Source organism: Arvicola amphibius, chromosome 4, assembly GCF_903992535.2.
Source record: "Arvicola amphibius chromosome 4, mArvAmp1.2, whole genome shotgun sequence".
Classification (NCBI taxonomy): domain Eukaryota; kingdom Metazoa; phylum Chordata; class Mammalia; order Rodentia; family Cricetidae; genus Arvicola; species Arvicola amphibius.
Genome location: NC_052050.1, coordinates 148622991 through 148639556, shown reverse-complemented (window position 1 = coordinate 148639556; position 16566 = coordinate 148622991). Strand labels below are relative to the sequence as shown.

At 44.9% G+C, this 16566-nt stretch overlaps 2 protein-coding genes across 2 annotated transcripts in view; both read right to left on the bottom strand.

Annotated features, from left to right (window-relative positions):
• Nek5 (NIMA related kinase 5) overlaps positions 1-6202 on the bottom strand; it is a 44561-nt gene extending 38359 nt beyond the window's left edge. Inside the window, exons 1-3 of the mRNA XM_038325531.1 lie at positions 6086-6202; positions 4654-4738; positions 2374-2471 (exon numbers count right to left, since the gene is read on the bottom strand). Of these exons, the coding sequence (XP_038181459.1) occupies positions 2374-2471; positions 4654-4738; positions 6086-6202 (300 nt within the window). The remainder of the gene's footprint in view (positions 1-2373; positions 2472-4653; positions 4739-6085) is intronic.
• A 4419-nt stretch (positions 6203-10621) lies between these two features.
• Positions 10622-16566, bottom strand: part of Nek3 (NIMA related kinase 3) — a 28688-nt gene continuing 22743 nt past the window's right edge. Inside the window, exons 12-16 of the mRNA XM_042055012.1 lie at positions 14684-14780; positions 13704-13853; positions 12885-13019; positions 11643-11766; positions 10622-11094 (exon numbers count right to left, since the gene is read on the bottom strand). Of these exons, the coding sequence (XP_041910946.1) occupies positions 10944-11094; positions 11643-11766; positions 12885-13019; positions 13704-13853; positions 14684-14780 (657 nt within the window). The 3' untranslated portion in view covers positions 10622-10943. The remainder of the gene's footprint in view (positions 11095-11642; positions 11767-12884; positions 13020-13703; positions 13854-14683; positions 14781-16566) is intronic.

Below are 16566 nucleotides of genomic sequence, written 5' to 3'. Positions count from 1 at the left end.
GATACAGGAGAGACTACAGGGAAGGACAGCTGAAGCTAAGGCCTTTTGAGGGGTCATATGGAAGCCTAATGCAGAAGATGCTTCCTAAAATATATACATATATGAACGTGATCTAAATGGAATCACCAAACAATGGAAGAGAGGCTGAACTAGATGGCTCTCACCACCAAATGAAGCTTCCAGTACATCTAATTGAGTTGTTTGCCAAAGAAGTCCCATGGGAACACCAAAACAACCCAGGACACTGCCGAGGCTATTGGTTGTTATCCACAAACTGATTGCAGAAGATAACGCCTATACAACTCATTGTTCATGGAAATATTGAGCCGGTGCTTACCAAGAGCCTTCACCCCCGTGGACTAATGTTCACAATACCGGAAGGTACGCTGCATGCTACCAGAGGAGACAGGTAAACACTAACCAGATTACAAACCCTTCTGGTTACAATGGCGACCAACTTGCAAAATATGCTTCTGCAATAGTGGCACAAAGCTTGTAGGAGTGACCAACCAATACATGATTTGTTTAAGGCCCACTCTGTGAGATAGAACCCATTTCCAACACCACTTGTGTCAGGGACCATTTTCCTAAGGATAGATTTGTCAGGGACCATTTTCCTTACAGGGATAGCAGAGGTCATTGCCCTAAGGATGTTTACAGAGATCCCACCCCTCATCCCAACTATCTTGAGAGCTATCTGTTAATGGAACCCACCCCTTACTCCAATGCTAATGGATCACATCTGTTAACTGAACCGCCCCTTACTCCAATGTTAATGGATCACATGCTTTGGCTTACTCCAGGTGCTGGCTGATGACCTTCAGTTACCCCGGCAGAGTTCCTGCCTACCCCTACCTCCACCCCATTCAAGGGTATATAAGCTGTAACTTTCACCCCAATAAACGGAGACCTTGACAATAGAATCTTGCTTGGTTTCCTTCCTCTCTCCAGCTCATGTCTTGCAGGTTAGCGCCCCTTCAGAGGACCCTGAATAGCTGACCCGCCAAGCGGGGGTTACACACTTGGGTAGCCAAGTACCTAAGACTAAATAGGTCAGGGACCTAGGAGAAAACCAACTATTACCTCTCTGCTAAAAGAATATAGTAGTCAAATGATTTTCAATGACATTCTGCTACACTCATAGATCAGCTCCGTCCTCAGCCATCATCAGGGAAGCTTCCTTCTATGGTAGAGGGGAATAAATCCAGAGACAATGTGCAGAGAGTAAGATACACTCAGTACTAAATAGGATGTCTCTATCAAATCCTTCACCTTGGGGACCAGAGAACTCTGCAGAAGAGGAGGCAGACACAGCATAAGAGCCAAAGGGGCTGGAGGGCATCAATGACACAAGGCCTTCTAAGCATAGCAGGACCAATGCACATATGAGCTCACAGAGACTGAGGCACACACAGGGCCAGCACAGATCTGGGTCAGACGGAGTCCTCCAGCCGAAAGGAGAAGTGAACACACATCCCTATCCCCACCCCAGAAGCCATCTCCAATTAGTAACCACTTGCAAATGAAATATTAGTTTTCTCAAACAGAGTCTCATTGGAGTAACGAAGCATCTTAAGAACAAGCTCCATGCCCAGCAGTAGATGCCCAACACAAAACAAACACAATGGCATTTTGGGAGGCTCTTTTTCTCCTTTTTTTTTTTAACCTTAGAGGTCCTTTGCATATATTTTTGGTGGCTGAACCATCTCCCCAGGCCAATTTGAAAATTTAAAAAGTTACGTTATTACTTCTGTGTGAAAAGAAGGACGCACACATGCCCAGGCCAGTGTGTGGAGGTCAGAGGATAACTCACAGGGGCTGGTTCTCCCCATCTACCATATGAGTCTGAGGACTGAACTCAGGTCGTCAGACTCGATGGCAAGTGCCTCTACACACTGAGCTATCTTTCTGTTTTTATTTTAGATTGATTTGTTTTATTTTATGTGTATGAGTGTTCTGTCTACATGTATGTGTGTATGTACACCATATACATACCTGGCACCTGTGGAAGTCAGAAGAGGGCATCGGGTTACCTAGAACTAAAGTTCTGGATGGTTGTGAGCCCCCATGTGTGTGCTAGAAACTGAGGTCCTCTGCAAGAATAACAAGTGTTCTTGACACCCTGAGCCATCTCTCCAGCCCTGTCCTCATGATTGTTTTAAACATGAAGTTCATCCTGCATGAGATATGTAGGCAAGAGATATTTTCTCAAAAAAAAAAATCATTCTCAAACTAAAGTCTGTTTCAATTTAACTACCAAGAATATTCATCTACAATTTTTTGATTCAAATTCCCACCGGAAACATGCTTCTCATGGCCTAGTACGTATAACATTATAATTTAACATCCCATGCACTTTAGAAGTAGGCTTACCTGATCTTCACTGAACAACACTCCCCTCTGCCTCCGGACCCTCTGCAGGAGATCCCCTCCGTCACAGTATTCCATTACAATAAAGAGCCTGTTATTCTCTGCAAGAAAACAACGTCATTTGGTGCTGGAGCTTTTAGCTACTGTTTGTCTTTCAAAATCCAGAGCATTTCTTTTGTGTTTGGCCTCGTTGAGAAAGGGTTAATTCATGTAGCCCTGGGAGTTCACAGCAGGGGTCAGCCTGACAGGGTCTAGACTCTCCTAAGAGACAAATCCCTGGGCGTTTCAGTGATGGTTTCTGGATTGGACTAAGAAGAGAAGAACCACCCTCAATGGAGATGGCACCATCCCCTGGGCATAGAGCCCCTAACTGAGCAAAACAGAAGGAGTGGGCACAAAACAATTGCTTGAAGCCATCAGCTTCACAACCATTTGTTTCACGGCAACGGAAACCAAGCACAACAGCACAGAGATTTGTGTCTATTCCGTTCAACATTTCTAGTGCTTGGCTCTAGAACTTGCTTAGCACCTAAGAGTTAATATTTCCTGAGGGAAGTCGTTTTGCCTTAGGAAAAGATTACTAAATTATTATTTTTCTTTCGCTGTTCCAAACTCATAAAACCTCATCTTTCATACTAGCCAGCTAATTTTGAGTAAATCAAAAGGATTAGCCAGGCGGCTTGACTGCTGTAAATCTGAACCTGGAAGTCAGGGGCAGGAGCGGTGAGTGATTTCCAGCTCCACTTCCTGCCGTGTGGCGGAGCACAAAGTTTCACTTCTAGTAGAGAGCGGCCCCTCATTATCAGCCAGCAAAGGGAGGAAAAGACATTAGACCATGGCTCCTGGAGTGAGAGATGAGCTTCCGTAGAGCCAGCAAAGCCTGTTTTCAGGTTCCCACAGTCAGGCGCCTTTAGGCTCTGTCTGGGGTTCTTGGCTAAGCCTGTGGTTTTAAGAACTAACAAACTATCAAGCAATGTCCAGGGGGGAAGGAGGTTAATTATACTGTGAAGTGGCCTTAGCTGTGTGACTGTATCTGGCGCAAAGTGTCTTCAGAAACCTATACATGGAATAAATGTATCCTCCTGTCTGTTTAAATCGTCCAGCCCATTCATTCATTCAGCAAGTGCAATTGAGCATCTACTCTCTGCCACATGTAGAGGACCAACGTGTATATATAAATCCCTAAGCTCATTAAATTAATGTTTACATTTGTGTGTCTGTGTGTTACTAGGGATAAAACCCAAGACCTCTTATGTGGTATACAATTATTCTACCACTGAGCAACATTCTCAACCCCTAAGTTTCTTATCTGAAGAAAAAACAATAAGCAAATTTGTAATAATGTATATGTACAGATAGTCACAAGCATTGGTAGAAAAGTGCCCTGGGGGATAAGTGAAGGGATGGTAGCTTGGGGAAGCCTGAGAGTGAACAGAATTCAGGTAGACAAGGATTTCAACTATAACTCACAAGATGAGGAAGAGAAAGATGGGAATAGTAGACAGAAATGCGGAGCACTTTATTCCCTGAGTGCCTTCAAAAGTTATTCAGAAAAAAAAAAGTTATTCAGAGTTCAGGGTGTAGCTCAGAGGTAGAGCATGCACACTTGTCCAGTCCAGCTGAGCTCAGGGCTCTGCCCCTGAGAAACCTCCCCAGAGCCCCGAGGGTTCCAATGACTATCATTAATTGAAAAGGGTCATACAAACAGAGCTGCTTTTAACTTAACTAATATTGTACACGTTTTGAGATAGAAAGCCGCTATCATACCACTGGTTAGCCAAGAACTCACTTTTTGTAGACCAGGCTGGCCCTGAACTGAGAACAGTCCTTTGCCCCTGCTTCTCCAGTGCTGGGGACTGCAGGACTATGAGACCACGCCTGACCTCATAACTGCTCTGAATGTGGTGGTTTCTAAGCAGCAAAGAGCACTGGGCCTGCACACTATGAAAAGTTCAAGAAATAGTGGATGTATCTACAGACTTGCACGTTGCTTTCCACCCTCCTGGTGATACTCGGAGATGTCTAGGTTAACCCTTCTCTCTTAGTACCTACAGGGTCTGGAGTTGGCAGTGATGTTCAACTACGCAGTGCACGGAAGCTACAGAAGACCCTATTCAAAGGACAACACCAGACAGGAAACAAAGACACCATTTCAGACAACAATTTAACTAGGCAGGGAAATGAACACACTTACAAAACTGAATAAATACACAATTCATGGGGACACATCTTTTCTAAAGATCTGTAGTTTACTGGGATGCTTTAATGATAGGAAAATCTAACCTTGAAATGAACCAAAGAAGGTTACAATGTTGGGATGCCTCATCTGAGCCAGAAGGACCACTTCTTTCTTTGAAGCTTCTTTTTCCTGGAAGGGCATCAAAGTGGTATTTCAAGACAGCGTGTCTTGCAGAGGTAACTGACTTACAGAGGCATGCTTCCTGCTCACTACGATCCGAAATTCCCCAAGACGCCACTGGCTTTAATGTCATCTCCAAAACGTTATCTCTGGAAGGCAGGGCCACTAAAGAATGAGCAGAGCGCCTCATATCAAACCATCGGCTCTTCAGTGACAATTATAATAAAGAAAATTAATAACGCTGGGGAAATATTATTGTACTGAAAGTTTGAAATTGGTTTCACTTGCTACATGCTTTGACAAAAGAAATGAAGCTAATTTGAAGAGGGAGAGTCAAGAGTCAAGTATTTAACAGGTAATTATCTGGAGGTGGATTCCTGAAACCAACATGGGAAGTTGTCCTTTGACTTCCACATGTGTGCTGCGGTGTGTGTGTGTGTGTGTGTACGCGCATATGCGCATACATATGTGCAAGCACAAATATGTACCCTGAAATAAATTTTAAAAAACAAAACTTGAGACAGGATCTCTCTTCTTAGCCCTGGTTGTTCTGGTACTCACTACGTAGACCAGGCTGGCTTTGAACTCACTTTGAAATCCACCTGCCTCTGCCTCTGGAGTGCCAGGATTAAAGGTGTGCACCTAAATAAATATATTTTTTTAAGGAAAAGAATAGTAACTGGGCATGATGGCGCACACCTCTAACAAACAGCACTAGGGAGGCAGAGGCAGGAGGATTCTGAGATTGTCTACATAACTAATCTAGACCTTGCCTCAATAAAAAGAGGGAGGGAGGGAGGAAAAGAGGGAACAGGGAAGGAAAAAGGGCAAAAGGGAAGAGAGGAAGAGGAGGGGAGGGGAGAGGAGGGAGGGAAAGGGAAAGAAAACAGGCCTGAACAGAGGTGGGCCAGCTGGGGATTCAGCAATCAATCACAGCAGGTGTCCTGCATAATACCAAATCCTTTGTTCAGTGGGCAGGGATGGGGGGGGGGAGACACTAAGAAAATGAATGCAATACACATTGTTGAATAGGATTTTGAAAGTAGAGTCAACTGAACCTTAAAATTCCTAATGGGGAAAAGGGTATTTGTTTCCATACTAGATTGACAATATGGGGCTGGAGGGATGGCTCAGCACTTACTGCTTGTGCAGAAGGCCCGGGTTCCGTTCTTAGCAACCAGATCAGCGACTCACAACTGCCTGCAAACCAAGTTCAGAGGCACCCAATGCCCTCTGACCTCTGCAGACATTTGCACTCATATGGTGCCCATACATACACGTAGTAAATACAGAAATCTTGTTAAGAGCTAAACATGCCACTTAAAACTATCAGAAATTTGAACTTCTTAACTTTACCTTTGTAAAATCGATCTCTTTTATGACACACTGATTGCTTTCCGTCTTATGTTTTGCCAAGTACACTTTCCCATAGGTGCCTTCCCCAACGATCTTAATCAGGTCAAATTTATCCATTGATTCAGGGGTCAGAGGTTCCTAAAATGAAGAAATGAACCTTCACTATGCACTTTTTTTTTTTTTTTTTTGGTTTTTTCGAGACAGGGTTTCCCTGTAGTTACTAGAGCCTGTCCTGGAACTAGCTCTTGTAGACCAGGCTGGCCTCGAACTCAGAGATCCGCCTGCCTCTGCCTCCCGAGTCACTATGCACTTTTTATGACAACTAATGACAGAAGAACTGTTTGCTAAAACGTTCCACCCAGCTTTTGAAAGTCACGAAATTTCCCTTCTGGACACAGGAATGCAGTGAAAAGGGTTTGATTGGTAGGTTCCAAGGTCATACTGGACTGCAGCTCATCTCTGTGATCTTAGATGAGTTGCCACCTCACAAAACCTTTCTTCTCTAGCTTCTAAAATGGAAAAGTACTGTATTTGAAGGAGAGACACCTCATTGTAGGTGCTTGGTGCAAGTCCAAGGGTGGGGCAAGCACTTTTCTCCTCTTAGTGGGAGGTACCGCCCTCTGCAGGGAAGCCTAGGAATTTATTCCGTCCGTGTTTTGGACTCTAATGATGGGAGGCATTATGGTAGTTAAGATGAAGTTAGGGCCTGGGGTACTAGCTTTGACATTCAAAGGTCTTTGGTCCCACACAGCGAGGGACGGCCGCAAAGTCACAGTTATCTGCCTCTAGAACCAAACTATCACACGGCTATCTCAGTATCTCCCCATGGATTAACTCTTACTGAATTTCCTAGGAAGATAAATCAGGGCTTGGTTGCATCCGGGGTCTTTCCTACTAGTTGTGCCCCAATATGGAAAAACCCTGGTCTACTGACTGTAGAGCTGCAGGTGGTGGGAGGTCCAGAGTCTAGCAGCTGCGATCAGGTGACTGTCCTGTAAAACAGGTGTTTACAGGTGGAAATATGCACTTCGTTGTAGGTTGCTTTCCTTCTTTTTCCCGTTTATGCCACAGTTGGAGCATAATGGAGCTTTTTATTTTGCTGTACTGGGAATCGAACCCAGGACCGCATACGTGCTTGGTAAGCATTCAACCACGGAGCTTTATACCTAATCCTTTTGGTATTGAAATTGGTCTAAGTAGTTCAGGTAGGCTTTGAGTTTGCCATCCTCCTGCCTCAGGCACAATGCTGACTTCTACTACCCTGGGTGGTCTACTGAGCAGGTTGTTTTCAAATAATTTCAAGTCATGGGTACAGGATTGTCAGTGGAGGCTCCAGCCAGCATGCGGGAGGACTTGAGTCCAGGATTTTGTAGTTGCCATGGAAACTGACGCAGCCCAGGCAGCAGTCTCCTCCCGCCTGCCCAATCTCTCTTCCCTGCCTTCGAGAAGCCTGGGACAGCTCCTAAAGAACAAACACGGTGGGCTCGGCCTACCTGCTCAGCGGACTTTGTGCAGTGGGTCTTTAAGTGTCCAGGTGGATCTGACCCCTGGCGGCTAAGCCTCCGGGACACTGGAGCGGGGGTTACCGCCGGAAAAGTAGGCGGAGCGCTGGGCGGGGGCAGAGGAAACCTACTGGTGCTCCTTCCACTTGCCCAAGGTCGGAAGTAAAACAAGCAACGTGAACGTCTCCACACTCCCAATGTGTAAGAAGTCAGGGGAGGAAAAAGAGAAGACTGAGTTCGACTTCAAAGCTGTGCGATCACTTTTTAAAAAATTTTTTAATTTTTTATTTTTTTATTAAAAATTTCCGCCTCCTCCCCGCCTCCTAATTACCCCCTCCCTCCTCCACTCCCCCCTCCCTCTCCTGTCCAGAGAGCAATAAGGGTTCCCTGCCCTGTGGGAAGTCGAAGTTCCTCCCCCCTCGGTCCAGGTCTAGGAAGGTGAGCATCCAAACAGGCCAGGACCCGCAAAGCCAGTATGTGTAGTAGGATCCAAATCCAGTGCCATTGTCCTTGGCGTCTCAGCAGCCCTCATTGTCTGCCATGTTCAGGGAGACCGGTTTTATCTTATGCTTTTTCAGTCCTAGTTCCGCTGGGCTTGGTAAGCTCCGAATGGATCAGCCCCACCATCTCAGTGGGTGGGAGCACTCCTCGCAGTCCAGACTTCCTTGCTCATGTTTTCCTTCCTTCTGCTCCTCATTTGGACCTTGGGCGCTCAGTTCGGTGCACCAATGTGTGGCTCTGTCTTTATCTCCATCCATCGCCAGACCTTGGGTGTGGGGTGGGTTGGGGGCAAGGGGAGATGGGGAGAGCAAAGCGTGAAGGGGAGGATAAGGAGAGCTTGGGGGAATGGGATGCTTGGGATATAGGAAGGGTGGATATGGGAGCAGGGAAGCATATATCCTAATTAAGCGAGCCATTTTAGGATTATTAAGAGACTTGACTCTAGAGGGGTTTCCAGGTATCCAGTGAGACGCCCCCAGCTAGTTCCGTGGGCAGCTGAGGAGAGGGAGTCAGAAAAGCCCAGATCCTATAGCCATACTGATGATTATCTTGCATATCACCATAGAATCTTCATCTGCCGATGGATGGAGCTAGAGACAGAGCCCCACATTGGAGCACCGGAATGAGTTCCCAAGGTCCTGACGAGAAGCAGAAGGAGGGAGAACTTTTTTTTTTTTTTTTTTTTTTTTTTGGTTTTTCGAGACAGGGTTTCTCTGTGGCTTTGGAGCCTGTCCTGGAACTAGCTCTTGTAGACCAGGCTGGTCTCGAACTCACAGAGATCCGCCTGCCTCTGCCTCCCGAGTGCTGGGATTAAAGGCGTGCGCCACCGCCGCCCGGCGAGAACTTTATTTATTTATTTATTTATTTATTTATTTATTTATTGGTTTTTCGAGACAGGGTTTCTCTGTAGCTTTGAAGCCTATCCTGGAACTAGCTCTTGTAGACCAGGCTGGTCTCGAACTCACAGTTTCGACATAGTGACTGGTTTAGAACTTTTTTTTTTTAATTGAGAGGTTGGCACCCTGCAGCTCGGTGTCGGAGGTGCAGAAGCAGTGCAAGGTCCGAGCTTCAGTTTTTATGGTGGAGAGTAGGGGCCGAGGAGAAACCGTTTTGGGGGCAAACTTTTCCAGAACTGCGGGTGAGAAATCAGTCAGAACGCCTTGTTGCAACCTTTGGGTTCCGTAGCCGGATGTGTTTGGCCGTTTTCTAGACTTCGATGAGCAGCATTTTTGGAAGCCATAAAGCTGGTTTTTTTTTTTTTTTTTTTTTTTTTTTTTTTGGTTTTTCGAGACAGGGTTTCTCTGCAGCTTTTTTAGAGTAAAGCTGGTTTTTGACTGGATTTTTTGCGTGTGGGGATGGAAGGGTTTCCTTGGTGAAGTTGGTATGTAAGTTCTCTGCTGTCTGCCACTTGCAGAGGTTTCTGATGAGTAAGCAATGCTGAGAGAAAACGTGCTGGTTTGGTTGTTGGGGGAGGCAGTGGTGATGATGCCTGGGGTCCCATACGAGCCAGGCAGTGTTCAACTGTAATATTGCTCCCTGAAGGAAGCAGGTTTCTCATGCAAGGTCTCAAATACTGCTGAGGGGTATATAAGAATGGAACCTGGGTCTACAAGCAAAACTAGGTGCTGCCCAGGAGTCTGCAAAAGAACCTTGGACACACCCAAGTTAAGGATAAAAACAGGATAACTAACTAGCTCTTTTCAAAAACGGCAAGGGCAGACAGAGAAGCTACCAGAGATGGAAGACTGCAGGACTGAGTACAAGGAGACACACAGGTAGAGTGGGGACTTGCACAGCAGCCTTTGCATGGTGAACAAAAGCTGTGCTGTGCTGTAGTAGCTGTGGTCGATTACTTGCCTTGCATTCCTAAGGTCCTGGGTTAACCCAATACTGCAGATAAGGGAGGAGAGTTACGTTGTTAAAAGCTACTCGTAGTTCCTATGTTTGCAGATCCTGGTAAATGACTAGACCATAATTTCTACCTACTCTTCATCATACCGGGTCAGGAGAAGCCAGTTTCTTCATTGGGGAAAAGATTCTCCTTTCTCTAACGTGGCATAGCATTAAATGAGGTAATACACAATGGGGTCCAGGATCCAGCATGCATATGCACTGTGGCCCACTTTCATTTTTTTAAATATTATTTATTATGTGTACAAGGGCACCAGACCTTATTACAGATGGTTGTGAGCCACCATATGGTTGCTGGGAACTGAACTCAGAACCTTTGGAAGAGCAGGCAATGCTCTTAACCACTGAGCCATCTCTCCAGCCCCCTGTGGCCCACTTTCTAGAACACTTTCTAGTTTCTGACATCCATCATATCTCTTTGGGTGTATTCCTGCCTCGGGTCCAGGACTGCAATCTTCTGGGAGCCCGTTCCACTCATCTTATGGCTGATCCTCTGACCCCCTGGTTTTTTGTAAAGCCTATGAGGAACATTTAAGGACAGCTGGTAGCTGGTAAACATCACTGGAAATCATTTTGAAGCATCCCCAAGTCGGGTATTATAGACAAAGAACACACATTTTTATGTCACAATTTAATATATTTAGATCACTTTAGGAAACGTCAGAGTGTCACACAGTAACCGTGGATACAAACACATGGGTTGCTATAACAGTCTTGGTCAGCGTTCTTATGAGGTAGGCATTGTTATTCTCCCTGGATAGTTGAGAAAATGAGGGAGCACAGAAGCGAAGTGACTTCCTATTATCGCACACAGAGTTAGCCAGCAGGCTAGCATTCCACCTCTGCTCTACCGGAATGCAAGGACACAGCATCTCGAGACCTCCCTTGTGTTAAAATGGCTCACAAGGGTTCTGGGTTGTTATTTAAGCTTGTGGTACATTTTCTCAGTCGTCACCCCGTTTCCAGGCATCAGTGTCTCCCCCACATGGCTCAGGCACATGCTCCGCGGAGTTTCCGTCTGACGTGTCCTTCCACCCCACGTGCTTCTTTAATTCTGACACCCAGTCAGGGTTTTCATCGTCTTCCTCAAAGTCCCTGTGGAAACGGTTTGGATGATAAGCCACTGTATTAGACTCGTGGTTTTTACTTCTTGATGGGTTCAATGCAGAATTCTACCATGTGCTATCTAAACTGTTGAAAGCTCAATCCCATAAGGTAATTAAGTAGAGGGAAAAATGTTAGTTCTCCCCAAAACGTATCACTGTGGGTATTTTTAACATTAAAAAATGTATTATAAAATGAATATATATATATATATATATATATATATATGTATATATATATATATGTATTCACACTCATACAATCCCGACACCTGAAAGCAGGTGCAGGAGGAGCCTAAGTGCCTCAAAATTCAGAAATAGAAACAAGTCCGGACTGAAAACATACTACACGCAGCCAGGAAGTCATAGTAAAATGTCAGTGTTTCCCGTCACACGGGAGCAGATAGAAGTGCTCCTTTAGGATGGAAAGCAGTATAGCTATTACATCTGAAATTACTGTCGTATGATACTTGATACGGCATGTGTGTGCATACAGGCTCCATTCCCCAGCTACAGCATTCTAGGTCTGTTACGACGTACGTGTCTTCCTCATCCAGCCGAGGTTCAAATCTCTCCGGATCCAAAATGACTGAGTCATGGTCACCATCGACACTGTCTGATGCTGTTTCTCCAGAAAGGGGGCCTTTCAAGAATCCTTCTGTACCTTCAGGGGAATAGCAACAGAAAGTATGACAGTTTTCCTGTTTATTTTTAAATGGGGTCCCACCATGTTGCCTAGGCTGGACTTGATCTCCTAGGCTGCTCTTTTTCAGTCTCCCATCTGTTAGGACTACAGACCAGAGCCATAGTGCCTGGGGAAGCCAGCCAACTTAAACAGTATTTACTCGTCGGGATTTGGGTAGACAACAGATTCAGGATTAAATTGTAAAGCAATACCTTCTCAAAGAGAGCAGAGAAAAAATACTCTAAAAACTTGTAAAATAAGAAACCTATAGTACAGTCTGAGCAATTTCGGGAGATCCCGTCTCAAATAATAAAAAGGTCTAAAGAGTTGGCTCGGGGCCTTGTGCGTGCTACACAGAGCACACCACCAGCCCTCTTTTTCATTTTAATCATCTATATATTCGCCACTCAATAAACATTCATCAGATAGCCGGGCGGTGGTGGCGCACGCCTTTAATCCCAGCACTCGGGAGGCAGAGGCAGGCGGATCTCTGAGTTCGAGGCCAGCCTGGTCTACAAGAGCTAGTTCCAGGACAGGCTCTAGAAACTACAGGGAAACCCTGTCTCGAAAAACCAAAAAAAAAAAAAAAAAATTCATCAGATAAACAAATATAACGAACTCTCTTGCAACATTGTCTTTCCTGCACCAGTTTTACAAATCACAGGGAGTTGAGGAAGAAAGAATGGGGCTCTTATTTAATGTGTGCAGCTCCGGCTTTGCAAAGAAACAGAATCTGGAGCTGGCTACATAAGAACATGCATCAGTGTAAAACTACTGAGCTGGACACGCAGGGAGAGCGAAGATAAGGGGCAGTTAAGGACAGCTGCTGCTCTTCCAGAGGCCCTGAGTTTGCTTCCCAGCACCTACGTGGTGACTCACAACTGCCTATTACTCCCAGATCCAGGGATCTGATCCCCCCCCCAACTTCTGGGCTCCTTGGGCACCTGCACACACGTGGTGTACATTCACACAGACACGGACAACACAAATAAAAAGAAATCTTTAAAGAATTATTAACATGGTCAATTTATTCATATTTTACCGTATATTTTTAAAAGCCAAAGTGTCCTCATGGTCATATAATAAACGAACATTACCTGGTCTATATATTGTGTACGTTTCAAATGCCAGGCTGAGATCAGCATCCTTCAGCATTGACAGCAAGGTCTCGGGGGGCTCTTTGAGCCACTGCTGACGGGCACGATTTTCATTGTACTTTATTACAGAACCACCTGGTTGTAAAAAGGGACATAGGACCAGGTTAAAAAAAAATTCCAATGTCTATCATATTTCAAGTAAAGTTATGATTATATTTGACGCTCACTGAAAATCCAGTTCACTCACTACATGAGGAGCCCCAAATGTCAGCTGCAGAGAAATATAAACTAAAACCCTAGCACGGTGAATTCTACTGGAGTGTTCGGTCTGACTTTCCCTGTATATCCATGGGCTCTAAATTTTTGGATCTTAAGATATTTTTAAAGGTTAAGTCTGGAGCTGGAGAGATGGCTCAGTTGTTAAGAGCACACGTTGTTCAATTATGAGGACCAGAGTTCAGATCCTGGCACCCACAGTGGAAAGCACACAAATGCCTGTCACTCCAGCTCCAAGGGATCCGACACCTTCTTCTGGCTTCATACACATATGCATATAGTCACACACACACATACACACCACACACACAATATCAATTAAAATTAAATGATAAAAGCTAAGTCTGTGTTGAACATATTCACATATGATTCACATAATCAGTGCAGTGTGGCAACTATTTACACAGTATTTATGAACACGTGGTCTAGAGATTAATGTATACAGGAGGATGTGGGCATTGGATGCCTTTTCCATGAGGCACCTGAGCATGCATGAACTTTGGTATCTGAAGCCAGACCCCAAGGGACAATGATGGTGCTAACCTCTGTCATCCTTGGCCGTGAAACTGGAGGTAAGGATGGGTGCCTTTCCCAAAGCTGCTAGAGATGGGCAGGGAACATGGCTCTCCCACTGCTGCCTGTGAGGGCTTCCTGGAGTGGCGTTCTTCTGCTGCGCTGACGGGCTACCTGATGCTCAAATGGGGAAGAGGAGGGTCAACAGTTTCGTTCTGTTCATTCACCCGCATCTAAACCGTACGCTAACAAGGCAGAAGTATTTCTCGTCTCTTTCCAGCTCAGATAGAACAAGAGTCCTGTCCGGTCTTAGGAACGAAGGAAATAGCAACAAAAACCTTGAAATGAGACCATGCAAAATAATAGCTCAATTCAGAACGAACCATTCAAGTGTTCGCATTAAAATACCTATATTGTTAATGTTTTGCATGATGTACAGGTATGAAACTCCCAAGGACTCATGTACACAACATTAGCTATACTTCTAATGACTCTCACCAACATACCTCTCTTTTCTCCCTACTCCCATTTTATTTATTGTTTTGTGGGCTGAGGTTTTACCTAGAGACTCAGGATGACGGCTTGAACTCTATGACCGTATCCCCCCCACCTCAGCCCTTAACCTCTTTTTAAAAACCTGTTTAACTTCATGTTATCGCGCCTGTATATATGTCTGTGTACCATGAGAGTGTTTGGTGCCCACAGAGGTCAGCAGAAGGCATCATCTTCCCTGGAACTGGAGTTACAGGCACTTGTGAGCTGCCGTGTGGATGTTGGGAATTGAACCCAGGTCCTCTGGAAAAGCAGCCAGTGCTCTTAACCATGGGGTCATCTCTCCAGACTTTAACATCTCTTTTTGGCAGATAGCCAAAATATTTCTCTAATAGTAAAACCTGGATACACAATAAACACCCACCTGCTTACTTGCTAATGATACCCAAGACCAAGTAAGGTGAACACTGGTGTCCACTCACAGCATGTAAGTAGTGGTCATGATTGGAATGACTCACCTGTATTTCCTTGGGCGGCTCTCCTCAGCGCACTTCCAGCTGAGTTTGGACAAGTGCTTTCAGCGTGACGACACTTTCTGTCATGTCCTTCCTCCTGCTTTACAAGAGATTTTACAGTAGTGATTAAATAATGTCTGTGTTACTACAGAAGTGTAACTATATAATCAGCTGTTTTAATTAAAAGTAAAAAGGAATGAAGTCATAGAAACACATATGATGTCATAGATGAACCAAAAAAAATGAAGCCATAGAAACCCAAATACAAACATTAAAAGCCATATATATCATATGCACATGCATATGAATGACAGTTTGCTCATATATATGTATATTAATATCCATGTATGTCAGTAGCCATTACAGGATGGTTATGTCTCTCTATGTGTGTAGTATATATACATATATAAACAGCAGAGATATTTGACTAGTTTTTTCTTTATTTACTGAAAATAATTTTTTTATAAATATATTCTGATCATGGCTTCCTCTCCCCCACCTCCCCACATATTTAACTTCATGTTATCATATCCTCTCTCTCTCTCTCTCTCTCTCTCTCTCTCTCTCTCTCTCTCTCTCCATCCACCCACCCACCCATCCATCTCTACCACTTTGGTAACTACATTTTTTTAAAGTAGTCAAACATTAAAGGGTATAAGTATAAATACTACTGAACTGTATACCCCAAAATGATTAAGATGGAGAGCCAGTAGAGAGAGAGGAGAGGGCTTAGCAGTTAAGAACACTTGCTGCTGAGAAAATCAACTCCAGTAAATTGTTCTCTGACCACCATATGACAGCATATGGGACCCCACACTCCATAATTAAATAAATGTAATAAAAACTTCAAAGAATCAGGTTGTTTACCCTGGGTCTTTGAGTACTCATTCCAGAGTCTCCCGGCCCTGTCATATAAAACTCTATTATGAAAATGTGATTAAATCGGTACTTTTCCAAATTGTCTGAACCCCACTTCGTGCAGTGTAGGAGCTAGCACAAAGAGTGGCCCTCACTAAACACGCACATGTTCAGAGAAGAGATACAAATGCAGGACCTAGCTGGTCCCAGGCATGGTTCTCTGTTACTGTTTGAACGAAATGGCCTCACTGGCTACTGACTTTTCTTGTTCTCATGCAGTGGTTCTCAAAATTCTTTTTGACACATGTGGGGGACACAGAACATCTCTGGTCACGTCACAGTGATGGCTCAGCACACGGTGATTTCAAGCCCATCTGCCAGCCATCAGGGTCTTGAAGCAGTTGTAGGAAGTGGATGTTAAAAGCCCCCAGGGGATGCCGAATGTCCTACTTAGGTTTAACCTCGACTTGACAGTCTATAGCCATCTGAGAAAGGAGTTTCAATGGGGAGACTGCGCAGATGAGAATGGCCTGTGGATTGTCCAGGGGTGGGGGTGGGGCTGTCTTTGTTGTTAACTGATGGAAGAGGCCCAGCCCACTGTAGGGGCACCCTTCTCTTGGCAGTTGGGTCTAAGCTGTATAACAGAGCCCCTAAGCACACAGCCAGGAGAGAGCCAGCAAGCTGTGTCCTCTGTGGTCTCTGTTTTGGTTCCTGTTATGTTCTTACCCTGGCTCCTTTAGTGATGGACTGGCCTGGTCCTGTAAATTGCTTTTGCTCAGACTGTTTGTTACAGCAACAGAACGGAAGTGACAACTAATCTTTACCCCACTGAAACCTGATGTTCTCTGGGGGCTTTAGGCCAGGATTCAGCAATGCCTGTGACCCTATGATGCTCCCCCCCTCCCCCGAGCTGCCTGTTAGAGGCATGTTCTTTGAGAATGGGCCTAAAGGCTGGCCAATCCTGGTGAGCAAACATCTACATCCCAACATTGTAAAGTTCACTCTGGCAGGCCTAGTTAGCTACTTAT